Source organism: Rutidosis leptorrhynchoides, chromosome 10, assembly GCF_046630445.1.
Source record: "Rutidosis leptorrhynchoides isolate AG116_Rl617_1_P2 chromosome 10, CSIRO_AGI_Rlap_v1, whole genome shotgun sequence".
NCBI classification, from domain to species: Eukaryota; Viridiplantae; Streptophyta; class Magnoliopsida; order Asterales; family Asteraceae; genus Rutidosis; species Rutidosis leptorrhynchoides.
In genome coordinates, this window is record NC_092342.1 from 279265286 (window position 1) to 279289829 (window position 24544).

Genomic DNA, 24544 nt, shown 5'->3' on the forward strand with positions numbered 1-24544 from the left:
TAGATAACGTCAATATGATATGTCAAAACATTGCATACATGTCTATGGTCTATCAAGGTTACATAATATGTTAGAGTACATGTATAATACAATATAAGTTAGTTAAGTTATGGTTAGTATAGATTTGTTACAAATTTCACGTAGCAACAACAAGAAAAATTATCCAATTTTGTTTTACCCATAACTTCTTGGTTTTAAATCCGTTTTGAGTGATTCAAGTTTCTATGATTTCATAATGAACTGAAATTTATGAAACTAAACAGAAAAATTATAAGTTTATAGTCGGAAATACAGGTTACAATTCAATTTTGTAAGAGGTAATCATTTCAGTCGAAAGAACGACGTCTTGATGACCATTTTGAAAAACATACTTTCACTTTAAGTTTAACCATGATTTTTGGATATAGTTTCATGTTCATAAGAAAAATCATTTTCCCAGAAGATCAACTTTTAAATCAAAGTTTATCATAGTTTTTAATTATCTAACCCAAAATAGCCCCCGGTTTAACTACGATGGCGTATGTCCGGTTTTACGGTGTTCTTCGTGTTTCCAGGCTTTAAATCATTAAGTTAGCATATCACATAGATATAGAACATGTGTTTAGTTAATTTTAAAAGTCAAGTTAGAAGGATTAACTTTGTTTGCGAACAAGTTTAGAATTAACTAAACTATGTTCTAGTGATTACAAGTTTAAATCTTCAAATAAGATAGTTATATATATATATATATATATATATATATATATATATATATATATATATATATATGAATCAAATGATGTTATGAACATCATTACTACCTTAAGTTTAGTAGGTAAACCTACTGGAAGTGACAAAAATTGATCTAGCTTCAAAGGATCTTGGATGGCTTGAAAATTCTTGAAGTAGAATCATGGTGCCCATCTATCTCAGGCAATATGGCATAGATCCTGGTGCCCATATATCTCCTGCTGATGCTAACTGGAACAGCTTTGCTTACTCAGTTCCTGAATCAGATAGTGACCTTGATGCACAGGTCTCCCCTGCTCATCCTTCTGCACCTGCTGATGACAAAAAGGGGGAGAAGAAGTCTAAAAAGAAGTCTAAAAAGAGAAAATAATCTGAGGGGGAGCATGAGCATGAAAAGGCTCCAAAACAACAAAGGAGGGATGGTGATGATGGTGGTGATGGTACTGGTCAAGATTCTGATACTAAGCCCAGCAACGCTCATACTGAAGCAGGTGTCCAGGCAGCTGGTGAATCTCAACCCAGTGTGTCTGCCACATCTGTGGATGATATTGGTTCTGGCAGTAAGCCCAGTGATGTGTCTGAACTGGCTATAGCTGAATCTTTTGCTGTCTCTCAAACTATTGAACGAAAAATGAAAAGAAAACAAGAGAGGAATCAGAAGAGACAGCAGGAACTGGATGCTGCTTTCAACGCTAAATTTGAGGCATATGCTGCTCTAAAATGACATAAAATTGAGCATGCACGATCCCTCGATCCTGAAAAGCGTGAAATTCATGATAAACTTCTCAGCATTGCTGAACACAAAAGGGCTGCTTTGAAAAGAAATGCTAGGTTCATGGTGAAACATGATAGAAAGAAAGCAAAGTTGTATCCTGAGCGAGCAGAGAGAATTAAGAAGATGACTCTTGAAGAGATGAAAGATTACTTAGCTTCTACTGAGTCAGGAAGGGTTAGAGCTGATGTTTTCATGAAATGGCTAGATGCAATGTTAGAAACCATCCAATCCTCTCGACCAGCATCTTCTGCTCAGCCAGCTGCACAACAACAGCCAGCAGACATCATCAACCTTGATGAGGATGAATCAGCTGAGGGGGAGCACTTAGCAATTGTTCCTTATCTGCCTCCACAAAAACCATCAGCTGAACCCATGCCAATTAATAAACAAAGGGTAAAATCTGCTCTAAGGGACAACCAGCCCCTAAGGAAAGGACCCTTATTTGAGGTAGCTGATGAAGATACTGTGGCAGTTGTGCCAGCTGATACTAATCAGTCAGCTGGTACCGAAGACACAACAAGGAGTGTTGTGATTGAAGACCCAGCCAGAAGTGTGCTGCTAGGTGTAACAAGTGGTGAAGACCCAGCAAAAGTGAATGAGCTGGGTGTTAATCAAGATGCTGATACTGTTGATCCTGCTGATTTCACAGTCTGGGGCAGAGGAGATCATCTATTTATTCAATCACCTATCTCTGCCTGGACTCTTGCTTATTTTGACAGAACACAGGATGAACGAATTAATCAGTACTCAGTAAGTTCTTCTGGCATAGCAGAATCAATCATGCATCCTTCATCTTCCCCAAAATGTCCTTCATCTTCCCCAAAATGTCATGATAAACACACAACTTGGGAAGATGATTCAGTTGCACGGGGTGAGCCAGATCTAAGAAGGATGAATCCAGATGAAAGAGAGGCTTACAGGCTGGAGATCACTGTACCTGAATTGCTTGAGCAAAGACAAGCAGCTATTTCTGAAAGGATACGCCAAGTTAGATTGCTGCATCATCCACTTGATCAGCCATTCTATATCACTGTCTTGACTTATGGCATTGAAATTGGTGTGTATCTAAATAACAGTGGTCAAAGGCTACATACTGATGAAGAGAAAGCTCAATTTCATGAGGCTCGGAAACTGGATATGGATCTAAGGCAATATCGTGATGCCCTTAAAACTGTTGAGGGCAGGAAGATGATTGAAATAGCTAAATCCCTGAACATCACTGTCAATTACTATCTTTTGGGTCTACAAGTTGAAAGGCAAAGAATGGAGGATGCTGATGCTGAACTTGCTGAGAGGCTAAGGCTTCAGGAAGAAGAAGCTAAGTTGGCTGCTGATAGAAAGCAAGAGGCTGAGTCCCTCAAGTTAGCCAAACCTATTGTTAAAGAACAGGACAAGGCATTCGATGAACTGGAAGCTGCTAAGAAAGCACCTGCTGATGCTCCTATAGAAACTAAACGAACAATAGAATTATCTGATCATTACAATAGGAGCAGATATGGTGATGTGCTAACCAGAATATCAAATCCAAGCAAGATCATCAAGGTGCGCAAAGGCACAAAAAGGGCTTTCTCTGTCAGCAGAGAAGGTAATGTTCAAGAAAGAATTGACTACACTGAACTGAGAACCTTAGGGTTCAGTGAATGGATGAAGATACTGCAGTACTTTATTGGCAAAGGTAAAGGTGGTATCAAAGATACACTGAAACCTGAAACCTGAACTTCAAGAGCTCTTCAACAAAGCAGTTGAAATGTCCCGTTCTTATTAATTAAAAACATTCCATATTAATTGATTTCGTTGCGAGGTTTTGACCTCTATATGAGACGTTTTTCAAAGACTGCATTCATTTTTAAAACAAACCATAACCTTTATTTCATCAATAAAGGTTTAAAAAGCTTTACGTAGATTATCAAATAATGACAATTTAAAATATCCTGTTTACACACGACCATTACATAATGGTTTACAATACAAATATGTTACAACAAAATAAGTTTCTTGAATGCAGTTTTTATACAATATCATACAAGCATGGACTCCAAATCTCGTCCTTATTTAAGTATGCGACAGCGGAAGCTCTTAATAATCAACTGAGAATAAACATGCTTAAAACGTCAACAAAAATGTTGGTGAGTTATAGGTTTAACCTATATATTATCAAATCATAATAATAGACCACAAGATTTCATATTTCAATACACATCCCATACATAGAGATAAAAATCATTCATATGGTGAACACCTAGTAACCGACATTAACAAGATGCATATATAAGAATATCCCCATCATTTCGGGACACCCTTCGGATATGATATAAATTTTGAAGTACTAAAGCATCCGGTACTTTGGATGGGGTTTGTTAGGCCCAATAGATCTATCTTTAGGATTCGCGTCAATTAGGGTGTCTGTTCCCTAATTCTTATATTACCAGACTTAATAAAAAGGGGCATATTCGATTTCGATAATTCAACCATAGAATGTAGTTTCACGTACTTGTGTCTATTTTTTAAATCATTTATAAAACCTGCATGTATTCTCATCCCAAAAATATTAGATTTTAAAAGTGGGACTATAACTCACTTTCATAGATATTTCCTTCCTCGGAAATAAGACTTGGCCACGGATCGATTCACGAACCTATAACAAATATGTACATATATATCAAAGTATGTTCAAAATATATTTACAATACTTTTAATACATTTTGATGTTTTAAGTTTATTAAGTCAGCTGTCCTCGTTAGTAACCTACAACTAGTTGTCCACTGTTAGATGTACAGAAATAAATCGATATATATTATCTTGAATCAATCCACGACCCAGTGTATACATATCTCAGTATTGATCACAACTCAAACTATATATATTTTGGAATCAACCTCAACCCTGTATAGCTAACTCCAACATTCACATATAGAGTGTCTATGGTTGTTCCGAAATATATATAGATGTGTCGACATGATAGGTCGAAACATTGTATACGTGTCTATGGTATCTCAAGATTACATAATATACAATATAAGTTGATTAGGTTATGGTTGGAATAGATTTATTACTAACTTTCACGTAGGTAAAATGAGTAGTTTTTATCAATCTTGTTTTACTCGCCATTTCTTCGTTTCTAATCCGTTTTGAGTGAATCAAATTGCTATGGTTTCATATTGAACTCTATTTTAAGAATCTAAACAGAAAAGGTATAGGTTTATAGTCGGAAATTTAAGTTACATGTCAATTACTAAAGAGGTAGTCATTTCTGTCGAAAAAACGACATCTTGATGACCATTTTGAAAAACATACTTTCACTTTGAGTTTAACCATGATTTTTGGATATAGTTTCATGTTCATAAGAAAAATCATTTTTCCAGAAGTATAGCTTTTAAATCAAAGTTCTTCTTAGCTTTTAATTTTCCCAACCAAAACAGCCCCCGGTTTTACTACGACGGCGTATATCCAGTTTTATGGTGTTTATCGTGTTTCCGGGTTTTAAATCATTAAGTTAGCATATCATATAGATATATAACATGGGTTTAGTTGATTTTAAAAGTCTAGTTAGAAGGATTAACTTTATTTGCGAACAAGTTTAGAATTAACTAAACTATGTTCTAGTGATTACAAGTTTATAACGTTGAATAAGACAGCTTTTTATGTATGAATCGAATGATGTTATGAACATCATTACTACCTCAAGTTCCTTGGATAAACCTACTGGAAATGAGAAAAATGGATCTAGCTTCAAAGGATCCTTGGATGGCTTGAAAGTTCTTAAAGCAGAATCATGACACGAAAACAATTTCAAGTAAGATTTCCACTCGAAATAAGATTGTTATAGTTATAGAAATTGAATTAAAGTTAGAATATGATTATTACCTTGTATTAGAAAGATAACCTACTGTAAGTAACAAAGGTTTCTTGATCTTGGATGATTACTTGGAATGGATTTAGAAAACTTGGAAGTAAACTTGCAATCTTGGAAGTATTCTTGATTTTATGAAACTAGAACTTTTGGAATTTATGAAGAACACTTAGAACTTGAAGATAGAACTTGAGAGAGATCAATTAGATGAAGAAAATTGAAGAATGAAAGTGTTTGTAGGTTTTTTTGGTCGTTGGTGTATGGATTAGATATAAAGGATATGTAATTTTGTTTTCATGTAAATAAGTCATGAATGATTACTCATATTTTTGTAATTTTATGAGATATTTCATGCTAGTTGCTAAATGATGGTTCCCATATATGTTAGGTGACTCACATGGGCTGCTAAGAGCTGATCATTGGAGTGTGTATACCAATAGTACATACATCTAAAAGCTGTGTATTGTACGAGTACGAATACGGGTGCATACGAGTAGAATTGTTGATGAAACTGAACGAGGATGTAACTGTAAGCATTTTTGTTAAGTAGAAGTATTTTGATAAGTGTCTTGAAGTCTTTCAAAAGTGTATGAATACATATTAAAACACTACATGTATATACATTTTAACTGAGTCGTTAAGTCATCGTTAGTCGTTACATGTAAGTGTTGTTTTGAAACCTTTAAGTTAACGGTCTTGTTAAATGTTGTTAACCCATTATTTATTAAATCAAATGAGATGTTAAATTATTATATTATAATGATATTATGATGTATGAATATCTCTTAATATGATATATACATTAAAATATCGTTACAACGATAATCGTTACATATAAGTCTCGTTTCGTAATTCTTGAGTTAGTAGTCTTGTTTTTACATATGTAGTTCATCGTTAACACACTTAATGATATATTTAAATATCATTTTATCATGTTAAATATAGTGTATCAATATCTTAATATGATACATATGTATTTAGTATACGTTATCATAACGATAATCGTTATATATATCATTTCGAGTTTCTTAACTTAGTAATCTCATTTCTTATGTATATCACACATTGTTAATATACTTAGTGAGATAATTACTCATCATAATCTCATGTCAACCATATATATATGTGTATATATACCACAACATGTAGTTTTTACAAATTTGTAACGTTCGTGAATCGCCGGTCAACTTGGGTGATCAATTGTCTATATGAAACTTATTTCATTTAATCAAGTCTTAACAAGTTTGATTGCTTAACATGTTGGAAACACTTAATCATGTAAATAACAATTTCATTTAATATATATATAAACATGGAAAAGTTTGGGTCACTACAGCAGTAAAGTATGGGAATGCACCAGTAGTGAATGTAGAAGAAGTCCTTCTCAAAAGCCTAAAGGTAAGAAATCTACTTGTGAAGGCCCACACAGAAGAGATCCCATCATTCTACCTCCTCATGTTCCAGTTTATGACGTGTTAGTTTTAACTATTATTAAATGTTGTGAAAACATTTTCGTCTAAAAGTGTCGGGAAGTGATAGATCTTTAACGCAAAAACGAAAAATCCGGACAGAAGCTGAATGGCCTTGTGCGCGCCGCGCAAAAGGAGGGTTGCGCGCCGCGCACCCTATCTGTATAAAAAAAAATCTTGTTGCATATTCGGTTGGATAACGGGTTGGGTCGTTACATTGCGCAAAAGCATTATTGTCTCATCTAAGTGAAATTCATGGTTTCAACAAAGATGGGGGCGATAGTTGTCTTGATAATTTGCAGGTTGCTTCTATACTTGCTCAATTCGTATCAGATCATTTTGGAGGGAGTGACAGAAGTGCAATGATTGATAGGGCACGTAAGTCCTTATCGGGATCAAATTATAACAAGCCTTTTGTCTGCACTTGTCCCACTGGGAACAACGATAATAGTATGAAATATGCAAAACTTAGTATTAACGCCTCAGAGGATGCTGTTCTCTTTGGTCTTTGTGAAAAATCTTTTCAATTGGTTAAAACAAGGACAAATTCAGTTATTGTCCCTATTGGAAGTCTACAATTTGGTGTTTGTAGACATAGAGCCTTGCTGATGAAGGTAACAGACTTATATCTCACTTAGTACAATATATTTTGTTTGCTGATGATTCTACGTTGTACTTACTAATATTTTTTTTTATTTGAAAATTTAGTACCTTTGTGACAGAGTGAAGCCTCGAGTTCCATGTGAACTTGTAAGAGGGTATTTGGATTTTGCCCCTCATGCATGGAATGTAGTAGTAGTTAAGAGGGGTGATACAGAGGTCAAGATGGTAGTCGATGCATGTCGTCCGCATGATATAAGGGAAGAGACGGACCTCGAATATTTTTACAGGTACGTTTTGTAAAGACCCGTCCTAATCTATAAGAACGAATACAATAACATATGATTACATCGCGAGGTATTTGACCTCTATATGATACATTTTACAAACATTGCATTTGTTTTAAAAGACAAACTTTCATTACATCGAAAGTTGACAAGCATGCATACCATTTCATAATATCTATCTATAAATGATCTAATCTGTCATTTACTTAATCATAATCTTTACTGAACTCAACGACTTGAATGCAACGTCTTTTGAAATATGTCATGAATGATTCCAAGTAATATCTTTAAAATGAGCTAATGCACAGCGGAAGATTTCTTTAATACCTGAGAATAAACATGCTTTAAAGTGTCAAACAAAAGGTTGGTGAGTTCATTAGTTTATCATAATCATTCATTTCCATCATTTTAATAGATCACAAGAATTTCATTTCCATTTCTCATAAATATACGTCCCATGCATAGAGACAAAATCATTCATATGGATTGAACACCTGGTAACCGACATTAACAAGATGCATATAAGAATATCCCCATCATTCCGGGACATCCATCGGACATGATATAAAAACTTGAAGTACTAAAGCATCCGGTACTTTGGATGGGGTTTGTTAGGCCCGATAGATCTATCTTTAGGATTCGCGTCAATTAGGGGTGCACTAATTCTCAAAATTAATATATAGTTTAAATATCGTCGTTTTTATATTTTTAAATATTTTTAAAAGATCTATTAGAGTAAATAATATATTTCATTTATTAATAAATAAAATTTTATATAAAATATACTTTTATATATCTTAAGTAATAAAATTTATAAGTTCATTTAACATCATAAAAATAATATGATAGGTAGTATTAATGTAATTATGTTACACGTAGTAAAACATCTTTGTATTACATATTTATTTGATAAAATAATATCGATAATAATAATAGAAAGTAAAAGTTATATTATTTTGTAATAATAATTATTATTATTCTATTAATAATAATAACAATATTTATATTTGCTAAAATGATATTATGATAAAATGGTAATTCATATTAATAAAAATAATGAAATTTTATATTAACAATGATATTCCTATTAAAATAATAATTTTGTAAAAATGATAGTTTTAATATTAATAATACTTTTAATAATAATAGTGATAAAAATAATGAAAAACGATAATTTTATCTAAATCAATATTTTACAATAATTTAAATTTCATCATGATACTCATACTCATTATTTCCTAATCGGTTTGTTTAATAGCTTTTAATCGTCTTTTATATCGCATTCGTGTTAATGATAATAATAATAATCATAATAATTAGGTGTTACTAATATTAATTTTTAATTATAATAATACTAATGATAATAGATATTATGATAATAATAATACTAATTATAACTTTAACTATAATAACGATAGTAATAATAACAATTTTTAATGATTATACTTTTTATTGATGATGATAATAATAATAATAACAATAATAATAATAATAATAATAATAATAATAATAATAATAATAATAATAATAATAATAATAATAATAATAATAATAATAATAATTAGATAAAAATTATAACGACGATAATAATAATCATTTTTAATAATAATACCAAATTTCAATTGACTATAACTCCAAATCTGTTCATCGAAACCATTCGATATCTAAATGAAAAGTTCTTAATTTTTTGCTAGCTTTCCAACGACATGCATATCTTATACCTTATCTCAACCGCATATATAACTAATTCAGGATTCAACATAACCTAACTAAAGGCAATATCAAAAGTACAAACATGCATAATCCTATTGATGTTATGCGAGGTGTATATAAAATAGCTTATATTTTACAAGGAAATACTATTAAATACGATACAATTTTACTCAAGATATTTATTTATTTATTGAATAGATATACTTAAACCTTGCTACAACACTTATTGGCAGTGTACCTAATCGTACAGTAGTGTAGTTTTTAGTAAGTCCGGTTCGTTCCACAGGGAAAATCTTTTAATCAAAGCTTAACGCTATATTAGTTTTATTTTATAAAAATACAAATATATATATATATAAGTAATATTATTATTATAAAGGAGGGTTTTTACCGTTTAATGATCGGTTTGTTGATTTTAAAACTTTAGTCGCAGTTAAAACAAAATGTAAAATATTAAATAAATAAAAGACTTAATTTAAAGCGTAAAGTAAATAACGATAATGAAATTGCGATAAATAAAAGTGCTATAAAATAAACTTGCGATAATTAAAAAGTACGATAATTAAAAGTACAATTAAATACAATAACAATAAATAAAAGTGCTATAATTAGAAGTGCAATTAAATATAAAATAAAGGAAATTAAATATGAAATAAAAGAATTATGCTTATTTAAACTTCCGTAATCATGATGTTTGACGTGTTGATTTTAGTTTTATGCCCATGGGTTAATTGTCCTTTGTCCTGGATTATTTAATATGTCCGTCTTGTTTTTGTCCATAACAGTCCATCAGTCATAAATATAAAGTGCGAGTGTCCTCGTCAAATTATCCTTATACCCGAAGTTAAATATTCCAACTAATTGGGGACTTAAAATGTAACAAGATTTTAGTACTTTGTTTAATAATTACACCAGGATGTCGACTGAATGTAACCCAAGGTTTTGATACTTTGTTATCAATTATGCCAAGTGTCCTTGTACATAATTTCACCCCTGTTTTAATAATTCTAGTGGCTATTAATCCATTCCCGTGTCCGGTTAAATGAACGATTATTCGTACATATAAATACCCCGCCCATCGTGTCCGATCGAGTGTATATGGTTATTTATAGGGATGTTCAATTGTAAATCTTTATATTAAAATTAACAAACTATCATTTAGTTAAACAAATATAAAGCCCATTAATAGCCCATAGTCTAATTTCCACAAGTGTCGTTCTTTTGTCCAAACCCCAATTATGGTACAAAGCCCAATTACCCAATTTTAATATTTTTAGCCCAACATCATGATTACTTCGGATTAAATAAGCATAATAATAACTTAGCTATGAGACATTAAATTAAAAAGGTTGAACATAACTTACAATGATTAAAAATAGCGTAGCGTTACACGGACAGAATTTCGACTTACACCCTTACAACATTCGCTAACACACCCTTATTATTATAAATTAAAATTAAAATTATAATATAAATATAAATATTATATGTTGAATGAGGAGAAGAAAAAGATGTGTTTTTGTGGTGCACTAAAGCTCGATTTTTATAGGCATGTGGGCTGGAACTGTGCACCATGCGATCGCATGGATTTATGCCTTCCAGGCCATGCGATCGCATGGCCAGCTAGGGAGACTCAAAAGTCTTTGTTTTTTTATGCCGACGGTTTTTAAATATAATATAATATATATATTAATTTTTAGAATTAATTATATATTATATTATATTCATGTGCATAGTTGACTTGAAATTTTTAGTCCGTTGCGTCGAGCGTTGAGAGTTGACTCTGGTCCCGGTTCTGGATTTTCGAACGTCCTTGCGAATAATTTAATATCTTGTACTTTGCGTTTTGAATCTTGTACTCTTGTAATTTTGAGACGTTTCTTATCAATAATTGGAACCTTATTGATTGTATTTTGTACTTTTGAGCTTTTTGGTCGTTTGCGTCTTCAATTCGTCGAATCTGTCTTTTGTCTTCACCTTTTATTATTTAAACGAATATCACTTGTAAATAGAACAATTGCAACTAAAAGCTTGTCTTTCTTGAGGAATAATGCTATGAAATATATGTTCGTTTTTAGCATTATCAAATATTCCCACACTTGAGCGTTGCTTGTCCTCAAGCAATATCGTCTTGAAATACTAGAATCACTTCTTTATTCTTCACACTTTGTACATCAGTGATTTCAATACGGCGGTATAAACAATGGTAGTAACGATGTGGTTTACAGTCTCACATGACTTATGAAAATTTAGATCCTTTAGGAAATTGGATCTTTATGAAAACATTTGATTTTTTTGAAAATTAAATCTAGCTTTTACCATAGATAAGTTTTCCGGAATAACCCTTCACCGGTGTTTGCAAAATATTTTTGTGGGTTTGGTGGGTTTTAGATTTGAAAATTTTAGCTCAAAACTTGCGGTTTTGTGTCACCCACTTGCTAACCTTGTATTGGGAAAGTAACACGTCCAGTTTACTTGCTCCGTATATTACCTTTTGATAAACTACCATCCGATTGTAAAGGAAAGTGTTGAACAAGCAACTTTTAAGGCAATGTCCCCTGACATGCTTTTAATTATGGTCTATAACGTGTCGGACGCAATTACTATCCTTGGTAGGAGCAATAGTAAAGCTCACCCTTATGATTTTTCGGTCTGGCACAAGGTCCTGTCTTTGACCATGCTATACAACCACCGTTCTTACGGTTGACACCCGATTTGGTTCAGATGACCTAATGAATTCCTAGGATTTTACGTTCAATGGTAATGAACGCATTGAAAATGGGTTTTCAGAAAACAAATCGGTTTGTAATTTTATCAAAATATTTTCTCGTTCAAGCTCGAGTTTAGATATCATTGAATTCCATGAGTTTGTAATTCTCAATCTTTAAGGTCAATCTCTAGGATTGAGTAATATCAGTCTTAAAAGCTGATTTTTGATCTTTAAAGGAGATTATCCTTTCTGGGGATCTGATTTATTAGTCTTATCAAGCTAATTTGCACGGTGCCCCCATTGTACGAGATAAATCCTTCTCATGGTTAGGATAAATCTGACCACTTGGTGACCCTGTTTTATGCTGAGGTCCGTAGATTTCCTGCTGATTTTAGAGATGACTTTTCTAGATTTTTCATCAACCTACAGCTGGTCTGGACGACAACTTCATGACCTAAATCAAGAAGCGCGTTTCTTTTTCAAAAGACTTTACTTCCTTTTAACGATGGAATTGATTCATCGTGTAGATCCATCTCTTCTTTTCTTTCATCGGGTAAAACAGTTTAGTTTAGTCCAAAGCAACTGTATCTTCAATTATTTGTTACAGAAATATGTGACATATGTTTAAGATAACTTGGTAATTTTTCCCACACTTGGCTTTTATTTTCCTTTTTATTGTCCTCTATTCCATTTTAAATGAATTTTAACATTTTGGTTTGTTTCTCAATTTATGTCCTTTCCGAGGTAACAATAATTTCGGTGTTAACACCTAGTTTTATCGTTCATAAATATGTATAAACATGATTTTGAGTTCATTTAATTGAAAATTTTGTAAAATTTTACTAGAATTGGGTAGTCAGTATATAAGACTAGGGCTGTTCTTTATTATCAGAGAGCACTAGATTCTAATACAACTACTACTTTACTAGTATTTCTAATGGTAACCAAGTGTTTAAAGTAAAAAAATTTAAAAATCCGAAAGAATTTAACCCCTTCCCACACTTAAGATCTTGCAATACCCTCATTTGCAAGAAATCAGTAACAATTTAAATTATTGAGGGTGATTAGCGTAGAAAAATGATTAAATTTTACCAAAGTTTTCAAACATATTGGCGTTTGTTTGCTGAATGATAAATGGTGCATATCATTTGTTCATTCCGTCTGTTGTTACATCACATTTATTTGTCATCTTGTCGTCAAAATTAGTAGCTTTTGCTGAACTTAATGCCAGTCTTTGAAAATGCGCTGTTTTACCCTGTTTTGTACAATTTACAATATACTTACATACAAATATAAACATGCATGGCAATTTGAAATGGGACTTAATATCCTACTTTTAAATCCTAAATGTGAAATATTAGTACACAATAATAATAAAAATGATAAAGATTACATAAGTATATTCAATAACATAAGTTTAAACATGAATAAGTAAAAAGATAAAAACATAAAAATCATATAAATAACCAAATGGAACCAAATCAGTCTGGATAGGGGTTCCAGTTTATCTCATCAGGTGGGTTCCATTGTTGGTTATAGGTGTTCTGATAGGCTTGGTTATAGTCATACCGGTTAAAGGGTGGTCAGATATTGGGGCTGTGTGGCAGAAAATGAGCAGGTCGAGTAGGCACGTAATTATTTGGTACCTGATATGATAGCTGGCTCATGATTTGGTGCTGATGAACTACCCAGTTATTGTGTTGGCGTCGCCTATAATCCTCGTATGCTTGCTCGGAGTTCCACTGCTCGTACATACTATGTCTGGCCGCGTTCGTCATTGCTTCCTCATCTATACGAACGTGGACGTCAAGAATAGCATCTTGAAAGACATCCCTAATGTCTTTCGCCTCCTCCATTTCCTCGTCTGAGCCTCTCTCTACCTGAGGATGAGATCCCTCATAGGGTACTGCCTGGTTACGTCTACTTTTCAATACCTTAGCACCCACATAAACTTTCAATCCTAAGGGCTCAACCTGTTCTCTACAAAGCTGTAATGGACCCCCTTGGTTCCTATCAACACCTAAATACTCTCTAATGAAAGTAACAAAAATACCTCCTCCTATTATACTCCCGTCCTGCATTCCCTCTACCATTTTAGATAAATAAAAAGCAACACAGTAAGGGATATTGACAAAGCTTCTAGGATCCCGAATACACTTTAGGTAGAATAAATCATGTAAGGTAATTTTTTCTTTATTGTGACCTCTCTGTGTAATTGAGTTAGCCAAAAATCTATGAATAATACGAAGCTCGGCTCTATCAATATGTGTATAGGAGTGTCCTCCTGCTCGTGTAAAAACATCAAAATGTGACATACGCCTCCAAATGGCGTCAGCGTCAAAGTTACTATCTACCCTTTCACCATAATGAATCAAATTTGTACAATCGGGTAATAGCAACTCACCAGGAGTATATATCTGTAAGGCCCTGGCCATGTCCGGCATGGACATTCTGTACATCCTACCGCTAAGGATAAACCTAAGAAATCTTCTATCATCTGTTCTAACTATATTTGTATCAAGTGATACAGTACTCATCAACTCAACACACCATTCCTTATATACAGGTCTACGAATGGTGAAAAGACGTTCCCAATCTGCAAAAGAAGAACTGCCATACCTTTGTACCAAAAGCTGTCTAACACGGTCAGCTAGATGGACCGTTTCCAAAGGGGCCCAATCCATTACCCTTGGCACCTCTACATTTTTTGTTACCAATTTGAATTTGTTCCTTTGATATGTCTCGCAATCTCTCCATCTCCTATCAAATCTCAGATTAGGATGCAGAGTGTGCTCAGGAATCGTTGAGAATTCTACTGGCGGCCTCATTAGGAATACTATGAATTCATCAACAAACTGTACCGGATCATAATAAGGTATGTGCTGATCAGGCTGTTGTTGTGGTTCTTGTTGTGGTTCTTGTTCGTGTTGCATTTCTGGTTCTGGTTCTGGTTCTGGTGCTGGTGCTGGTCGTCTAGATGATGATGCTCCTGAACCTCCCGTATCGGCTTTCTGCAAAACACATTAAACACAAAATTTGTGCATCCAAATATGCATTAGTGTTAGCAAAATAACAACTTAAAACAATCACTATAACATGTTAAATCAAAATTAAACTTATACACATTTTCACAATTTTTCACAATTCTACACTTTTCAAATAAGCACATATGAAAATGTATACAAAATTCATAAGCATTTAACTCAAATAACATGTCAAAATAGTCATTACTAATAATTAAACAAGTCTCAAATGGCAAATATATCAAATTAATCAAGTTCATGAATTTTGGACTTAAAAAGTCCACTTTAATCTCTAAAAATCATGTTTAGGATCAATGTTTGGATCATTTAACTATCTAAACATGTTACACTACTCAATTTAGCAATAATTCATGACAAAAATCGGCCATAACCTGTTTATATCAAAAAGCCCCAAATTGCTCAAGAACACAAACCCTAGATTTCTAAAAATTTTGAAGTTTTTGGCTTCAAATCATGTTAAATAGAATCAATCTAGGTTATACATGCATAAAATACTAACAATTTAACACTAATTACACTAGAAATTAACAAAATTGCATTAGGTAAAAAATTGGAATTTATCACAAAAACTAGCAAATTTATGAGTTTAGGGGTGTAATTTTTACCATTTTGCTGAAGAATGAGAATCTAGGCATGATTAGAGCAAGAAAAATGATAAATTACGGTGAAAAATGGCGAATTTTAGAGAGGATTTTGGGGTTGGTTCGTGTAAATGTGTGTGTTTGTGTTGAAGAACAGACTCGCTGTCTGTTTTGATCTGGCCAAAAATTTGCCTCCATGCGATCGCATGGAGGTATAGGGTGATTCCCATGCGATCGCATGGGTACCCGGCTACAGTGTTTAGCCTTTTTTTTTAAATAAAACCTTATACTTTATAAAACTTATAATTAATTAAATTTTAAAAATTTGTTTTCCTTTAGGAGCGAGGGTGTTTCGGATCGATGTCCTAGTCTGTCTCTTGACAAAATTTTTAAAATTTGTCAAATCAAAGCGCGGTTTTAAAAGTAAAGATTTTTGGGTTTTTTAATGTTTATGGCATACTTTAATTCAATAAGATTAAAAATAATGATAATAAAAGTTCTCGTCCCTCCCTCGGGTAAAGCAATTTCGGTTCAACGACCTAGTCTTCAACTCACGACGAATTTTAAAAAACATATTTTTAACTTAGCGAAATAAAGTAATTTTTTGTTTTTAAATTCACACCAAACTTAAATTTAAAATGCATAAAATTAAAAATTCACACCAAACTTAAATTTAAAATGCATAAAATTAAAAATTCACACCAAACTTAATTAAAAATTTATATTATAAATTCACAACAAACTTATATTATATTTTTGTTTTTATACATACAAACTTATATTAAAAAGATTAATTTTTCAAATATTTACAATTTTAAATATATTAATTTTAAAAAGTTTACAATATTATTTTAATTTTTATATATTAATTTTAAAACATGATAAAAATAAAATTAAAAATCTTTTTGGCTTTTATCCCACTTTAATCAATCAAATATTATCAAAAATATACGCCCCTCTTTTCGGTAAAGTAATTTCGGTTCCATGACCTAATTTAACTCATGACGAATTTTTGAAATATTTTGGGTTGATTGATTAAAGATATTTATACCTTAAGAATAAACGTTAAATTTCGCAGTGATGTAATAAATTTTTGAATGATATCAATAATTTCGGTCGCCAAACCTAATTTTATTCAATACCAATTTAATACTTTATAGCGAACAAATTAGCGTTTATTATCAAAAGGTTAAAAATAAAAATAAAAAAATAAAAACTGTACAGACTTACCTGTGAGATAGTATTCTTAGTGATACGATCTATCCCATTCATAAGATAGTCGGTTTAATTGATTTTCCATGGCTACATAGGCGTAACCTCGAGCATTCAGTGTTTTTTCTTCTAAACATATGAACGGTCCGTCTCTGCATAAAGTAACAAATTCGGTGTTTGAATAGGTTTGATTATTTGAACATTTACCTCCATGTGACCATTTTCCGCATTTGTGACATCTTTCAAGGTGTCGTGCTCTTCTTTTCGCTGCGGATTTTGATTTTCCTTTACCAAATTGTAACTTATTATCTTCGCATCTGAATTCTTTTCTTACTCCGTCCAATCTTTCTCTGATTACTGATACTAGTTCACTCGGAAGTGTGTCATTATTACGTTTAGTGATCAAAGCGTGTAGCATTAGACCATGGTTTAGTTCACAGGAAGTCTTCATTTCCTAAATAAAAATAAAAATTCAGAATGAGGGGAGAAGACTAGTTCTTTAGGGTCTGCTAGGGAAAGACCATTCGGGTTCCATTTTCGAGAACTACATGAAAACAGACAATCTAACTCTAACAGAAATACATAAAATCCTTAAAAGACTTGATTCTCCCCACACTTAGTTAGCTGTGGTATCGAAATTGTGATTAACTTCGTTGTCGACTTCCATCGGACTATCTATGTAATGTTTAACTCTGTGACCATTAACTTTAAATTCAATTCCATTTGAATTTATTAATTCTATCGTTCCGTATGGGAAAACTCTTTTGACTATGAATGGTCCAGACCATCTCGATTTCAATTTTCCAGGAAATAGCTTGAATCGTGAATTGAAAAGAAGAACTCTGTCTCCTTCTTTAAATTCTTTTGAACTTCTGATTCTTTTATCATGCCATTTCTTCGTTCTTTCCTTATAGATTAACGAATTTTCGTATGCTTCATGTCTTAATTCTTCTAATTCGTTTAATTGACTTAATCGTAGACGTCCGGCTTCATGTAAATCAAGATTACATGTCTTCAAAGCCCAAAATGCTTTGTGTTCAATTTCTACTGGAAGATGACATGCTTTTCCGTAGACGAGTTTAAAAGGTGTGGTTCCAATTGGAGTTTTGTAGGCTGTTCTAAAAGCCCAGAGTGCATCCTCCAATTTAATGGACCATTCCTTCGGATTTGATCCTACGGTTTTTTCTAGAATACGTTTTAAAGCTCGGTTGGTATTTTCAACTTGTCCACTTGTTTGTGGATGATATGCGGTGGAGATTTTATGAGTTACTCCATATCTTTTGAGAACTTTCTCAAGTTGATTATTACAGAAATGAGTACCCCGATCACTTATTAAAGCTTTCGGTGTTCCAAACCTTGCAAAAAGACGTTTTAAAAAGTTGACTACAACTCGTGCATCGTTAGTTGGGAGAGCTTGTGCTTCCGCCCATTTAGATACATAATCAATGGCTACGAGAATGTAGAGATTATTATGAGATTTTAGAAATGGACCCATAAAGTCAATACCCCAAATGTCAAATACTTCGCATACTTGAATGACATTTTGTGGCATTTCATCACGTTGACTTATTTTTCCGGCCCTTTGACAAGCATCACAGGATTTGCAAAGAAGGTGTGCGTCTTTGTAAATTGTAGGCCAATAGAATCCAGTATCATAAACTTTTCTTGCTGTTAGTTGAGGCCCATAGTGCCCTCCTGTTGGTCCTGTGTGACAATGGTTTAAAATTTTACTAGCTTCATCTCCAAATACACATCGGCGTATTATTCCATCAGGACAACTTTTAAACAAATGTGGATCTTCCCAGAAATAGTGTTTTATATCACTGAAGAATTTCTTTCGTTTTTGGTACGATAATCCTTTTTCAAGGAATCCACATACTAAGTAGTTTGCATAGTCTGCAAACCATAGAATTTCATTATAATCTATCTTCAATAGATATTCATCAGGAAAGTTGTCTTGTATGGCCGATTCATTTAGAACTTCTAATTCGGGATTTTCAAGACGAGAAAGATGATCAGCGGCGAGATTTTCTGCTCCTCTTTTATCTCGGATTTCAATATCGAACTCTTGTAAGAGTAAGATCCAACGGATTAATCTTGGTTTGGCATCTTGTTTTGCAAATAGGTATCTAAGAGCAGAATGGTCGGTATAGACCACCGTTTTTGCTAGAACGAGATATGAACGAAATTTGTCAAAAGCAAAGACAATAGCAAGGAGTTCTTTTTTAGTAGTTGTATAGTTCGTTTGTGCTCCTTGTAACGTCTTACTAGCATAATATATAGGTTGAAATCATTTTTCAATCCTTTGTCCTAAAACGGCTCCCATTGCAAAATCACTTGCATCGCACATTAGTTCAAACGGTAGATTCCAATTTGGTGTTATCATGATCGGCGCATTAGTGAGTTTCTCTTTACGAATATTAAAAGATTTGATGCATTCATCTGAAAAGATGAATGGAGCATCCTTTTCTAGGAGTTTATTCATAGGAGTGGCAATTTTAGAAAAATCTTTTATGAAACGTCGGTAAAAACCGGCATGCCCTAGAAAACTCCTAACTCCTCTAACATTGGTGGGATGTGTAAGTTTAGCAATTACATCTACTTTAGCTCCATCCACTTCAATTCCTTCTTTTGAAATTTTATGTCCAAGAACGATGCCTTCTTTAACCATGAAATGGCATTTCTCCCAATTAAGTACTAGATTTGATTGTTCGCATCTAATAAGCATTCGTTCAAGATTAACTAGACATGATTCAAATGTATCACCGAAGACTGAAAAGTCATCCATGAAAACTTCCATGCATTCTTCTATCATGTCATGAAAAATTGCCATCATGCACCTTTGAAAGGTTGCAGGGGCGTTGCAAAGTCCAAATGGCATGCGTTTGTAAGCAAAAGTACCATAAGGGCACGTGAACGTGGTTTTCTCTTGATCTTCGGGTGCTATTGGAATTTGAAAATATCCAGAAAATCCATCAAGAAAACAATAGTAACTGTTTCCGGCTAATCTTTCCAACATTTGATCAATAAAAGGTAAGGGAAAGTGATCTTTTCTGGTGGCGTCATTTAATTTTCTATAATCAATACATACACGCCATCCTGTTACAGTCCTAGTAGGAATAAGCTCATTTTTTTCATTTGTAATGACAGTCATGCCACCCTTCTTAGGCACGCATTGAACTGGGCTTACCCATGGACTATCAGAGATTGGATAAATTAAACATGCATCTAGCAGTTTAATAATTTCTTTTTTAACTACATCTTGCATATTCGGATTTAGTCTTCGTTGGCGTTGCACATACGTTTTATGACCTTCTTCCATAAGGATTTTATGTGTGCAATACGAAGGACTTATTCCTTTAATATCATGAATCTTCCATGCAATGGCTGGTTTATGAGCTTTCAACACAGAAATGAGTTGTGATTTTTCATTTTCAGTAAGAGAAGACGATATTATTACAGGTAATTCAGATTCACCATGTAAATAAGCGTATTCCAAATGGTTTGGAAGTGGCTTTAATTCTAATGTCGGTGGTTCTTCTATCGATGATTTATATCGATATCTGTCTTCTTCTTTTAGTATTTGAATTTCTTTTGTTGTTGGTTCATATCCATTAGCTATTAGTGTAGCTAACATTTCAGCTTCATCAATTGGTTCATTACCTTCTCCTAAAGAACATTCTCCTGTTCCTTGTAATTCTGGAAATTCTTCTAACAATTCTGCATGTGAATCTATAGTTTGAATATAATAACATGTATCATCTGCAGATTGCGGTTGTTGCATTGCTCTATCAACTGAAAAGGTAACACTCTCGTCCTCTATACTTAGGGTCAATTTCTTACCGAACACGTCTATCATTACTTTAGCCGTGTTTAAGAATGGTCTTCCTAATATGAGAGGAACTTGAGAATCTTCTTCCATGTCCAGAACAACAAAATCTACTGGAAATACTAAAGTACCAACTTTAACTAGCATGTTCTCCATTATCCCTCTAGGATATTTTATTGATCGATCGGCTAGTTGTATACTTATTCTGGTTGGTTTCAATTCTCCAAGGTCTAGTTTAGTGTATAGTGAATACGGCATTAAATTTATACTAGCACCTAAGTCTGCCAATGCTTCTATTGAACTAAGACTACCCAGAAAACATGGAATTGTGAAACTTCCTGGATCAGATAGTTTTTCTGGTATCTTATTCAACAGCACTGCTGAACAATTAGCATTCATAGTAACGGCCGAGAGTTCTTCCATTTTCTTTCTATTTGAGATTAGATCTTTCAAGAATTTAGCATATCTAGGCATTCCTGAAATCACATCAATGAAAGGAAGATTTACATTTATCTGTTTAAACATATCCAAGAATTTGGATTGCTCGGCTTCAAGTTTCTCTTTCTTCATTTTACTCGGGTAAGGAAGTGGTGGTTGGTATGGTTTAACATAAGGTTTATCCTTAGCTGTGTTATCTTCATTAACCTTTTCAACTACCGGTTCTTTTTCCTTATCTTGATCAGGTTGTGGTTATTGTGGAGTAGGAATAGCTTCATCAGAAGTTACTGGTATTTCAGGTGGTTTAAGTGTTGTACCACTTCTTGTGGTAATGGCTTTAGCTGTTTCATTCCGGGGGTTAGCATTTGTATCACTAGGTAAACTTCCTGGTTTTCTTTCACCTATTAACCTTGCTAGGTTACTTACTTCTTGTTCCAAGTTTTGAATAGAAGCTTGTTGATTTCTAAATGCTTGAGCATTTTGTTCATTAGTTTGTTTTTGAGATGTGAAAAACTGCGTTTGAGTTTCAACTAGCTTCGTCATCATATCTTCTAAATTCGGCTTTTTATCATCGGTTTGTGGTGGTTTGTTTTGAAAATTAGGTATTTGCTGATTGTAAGTATTATTGGATACTTGTTGATTGCTAGGACCTTGTTGGTTGTTGTATGGAATATTTCGATTATAATTCTGGTTTTGATTGTAGATCGGTCTTGGCGGTTGATAATTATTCTGATAATTATTTCCAGGCCTTTGGTTTAGATATGAAACATTCTCTCTTTGTTCCATTGTTAATTCAATACTGAGACAATCTTTTGTCAAATGTGGTCCTCCACACTGCTCACAACTAATTCGTATTGAGTGGATATCTTTAGTCATCTTTTCCATTCGTCTCTCGACAGCATCTATCTTTGCGGAAATGGAATCTAAGTCATGGCTAGAATCGGCTCTAGCTGCTTTAGATGATCTAACGATATCTTTTTCTTGGTGCCACTCATGTGAGTGGGAAGCAGTGTTATCAATAATTTTGTAAGCATCAGTTTCGGTTTTCTTCATAATAGAACCACCAGCTCCTATATCGATGTCTTTTCTTGTAGTGATGTCGCATCCTTGGTAGAATATTTGTACTATTTGACAGGTGTCTAAACCATGTTGCGGACATCCTCTTAATAACTTTCCAAATCTTGTCCACGCCTCATATAGAGTTTCATTCAGCTTCTGTGTGAACGTAACAATTTCTCCTTGAAGTCTTACGGCTTTAGATGCCGGAAAGAATTGTTTAAGAAATTTTTCAACTAAAACGTCCCATGTATCAATCGCCCCTTCAGGTAACGATTCCAACCAATCTTTGGCTTCTCCCTTAAAGTCCAGGGAAATAACATGAGATATATCTGTTCATCCTCCACGTCTCGGATTTTAAATAATGTGCAGATCCTATTAAAGGTACGAAGATGTTCATTTGGATCTTCCTTCGGCGCACCACTAAATTGGCATTGATTAGTCACCATGTGTAGAATTTGTCCTTTGATTTCATAATCTGGCGCATTAATGTCAGGATGAGTAATTGCGTGATCTTGGCCAGTGCGTTTAGCTCTCAATCGGTCTTCCATACTTAAAGGTTCCAGATTCTCCATAATTGAATTTGTTGAATCGGAATCACTAGAGGATTCTGATTTAATGGTTCGTTCCTCAACAATCTCTGTTTGAATGATTGGTGGTTCCGGAGGAAAATTTAATGGTTCAGGATCTATGAATCGTCCCTGAATATTCTTCGGATTCTCAATTGTGAGGTCGGGTTCAAAAAATGGATTATCGAAAATTTGAACTGGAGTACTTGGTTGACTGGATGACGATTCTAAAGAAAAATCAACGGCGGTAATATTTGCAAGATGTATTGATCTAGTTACAGGTGGTGAACGTACAAAAGGTGATGAACGTCTTGCTCGGTGCATTCACTGAATATCCTATTAGTTTTTAAAAGGAAAGAAAAAATTATATAAGTTATCCAATTAATAGACTTTTCTGATTTTGCCCACGTTTCGAATAGCCAAAAGATGCAGCAGAGGGGCAGGATTCATTTGGTCTCAATATAATTGAGGACTGTTTGGCTCCAATAACCCGGTCCACGTACAAATCCAACTATTACTACGAACCAGAAAATTTTGATGTCTATCAATTTAACCACTTAAAATAAATTTTCGTAATTTTAAGAAATTTAGATAAGAAGTAGAATAAAAATCTATGTCCTAAAACTAGAATAGCGAGAAATAAGAAAGAAAAAGAGCGCGTCGAAAAAGGTCGAAAAATGAAAGGCGTCGAAAAATAAGAAAGAAAAAGAGTGACTTATAAAACTTAAAAATACTTGACTAACCCAACCTTATTACTATCACTAACTTAAAATTATAATCGCAAATTGAGATTACTAATTGAAATGATAATTGATACATAGGTAAAAGGCGTCTAAAAATATTAAAGCTTACAAGTAAAACTGTATCCCAAATGGCAATATCGTAAAAAGGAACTAAAACTTAAAAAGGCGTCGCAAAATTCTAAAGCACCTAAATCTTAGTCTAAAGAAAAAGCACTTAAGGGATTTTACGGCAAAGCCTAAAAATCTAGAAATAAAAATAACTATGGCAAAAACTATTTTTAAAAACTAAATACGAGCAAAAAATACAAATATTACACTAAAACAATTAAAAAGGGACAAAATATAAAAATATACTAAAAGTTGTAAAAAGGACAATTTTTATAAAAATATTATTTTTATATTATTTATTTTATAAAAATATTAATTTTATAAACTAATTATACTAAATAATACAAATAATAAAATAACTAAACTAAATAAAAAAAACAACCCTAATTAGGGTTTAAGAAAAATAATAATAATTATTATCCGTAATAAATGCTGGCTGCAGTCAACAGTGGCGTGTCAGACGAGCTCATGCGAGCGCATGAGTTCTAAGCTACCCGGCCATGCGATCGCATGGGCTAGGGTTTCGGGCCTCAGAGTGGGCTGCTACAGTATCAGACTTCGAGTTTTAATATATATATTTTTTTTGCTGTATAATATATTTATAAAATATATTTATAAATTAAATAAAACTTATATTTTTACAAACTAAAAATAGAAATAAAGAAACTTTATAAAACTTAAATATTTACCAAACTCTTAAAAATATTTATATTTTTGTTTTTCTTTTTATATTTTTGAATATTTAAAACGTATTTCTACAAAAGCGTATTTTTTTTATAAAAGTAAACTAAAAAGAAAAATCTTTTTTTTTATATATATTAGTGTTGCGCT

At 33.0% G+C, this 24544-nt stretch overlaps 1 protein-coding gene across 1 annotated transcript in view; it reads left to right on the forward strand.

Moving 5' to 3' along the window:
* The first annotated feature begins 892 nt into the window (after nt 1-892).
* LOC139871074 (uncharacterized) overlaps nt 893-24544 on the forward strand; it is a 49469-nt gene continuing 25817 nt past the window's right edge. Inside the window, exons 1-6 of the mRNA XM_071858815.1 lie at nt 893-1015; nt 1466-1716; nt 2689-2791; nt 2894-3179; nt 7052-7437; nt 7532-7713. Coding sequence (XP_071714916.1) covers nt 893-1015; nt 1466-1716; nt 2689-2791; nt 2894-3179; nt 7052-7437; nt 7532-7713 — 1331 coding nt within the window. The remainder of the gene's footprint in view (nt 1016-1465; nt 1717-2688; nt 2792-2893; nt 3180-7051; nt 7438-7531; nt 7714-24544) is intronic.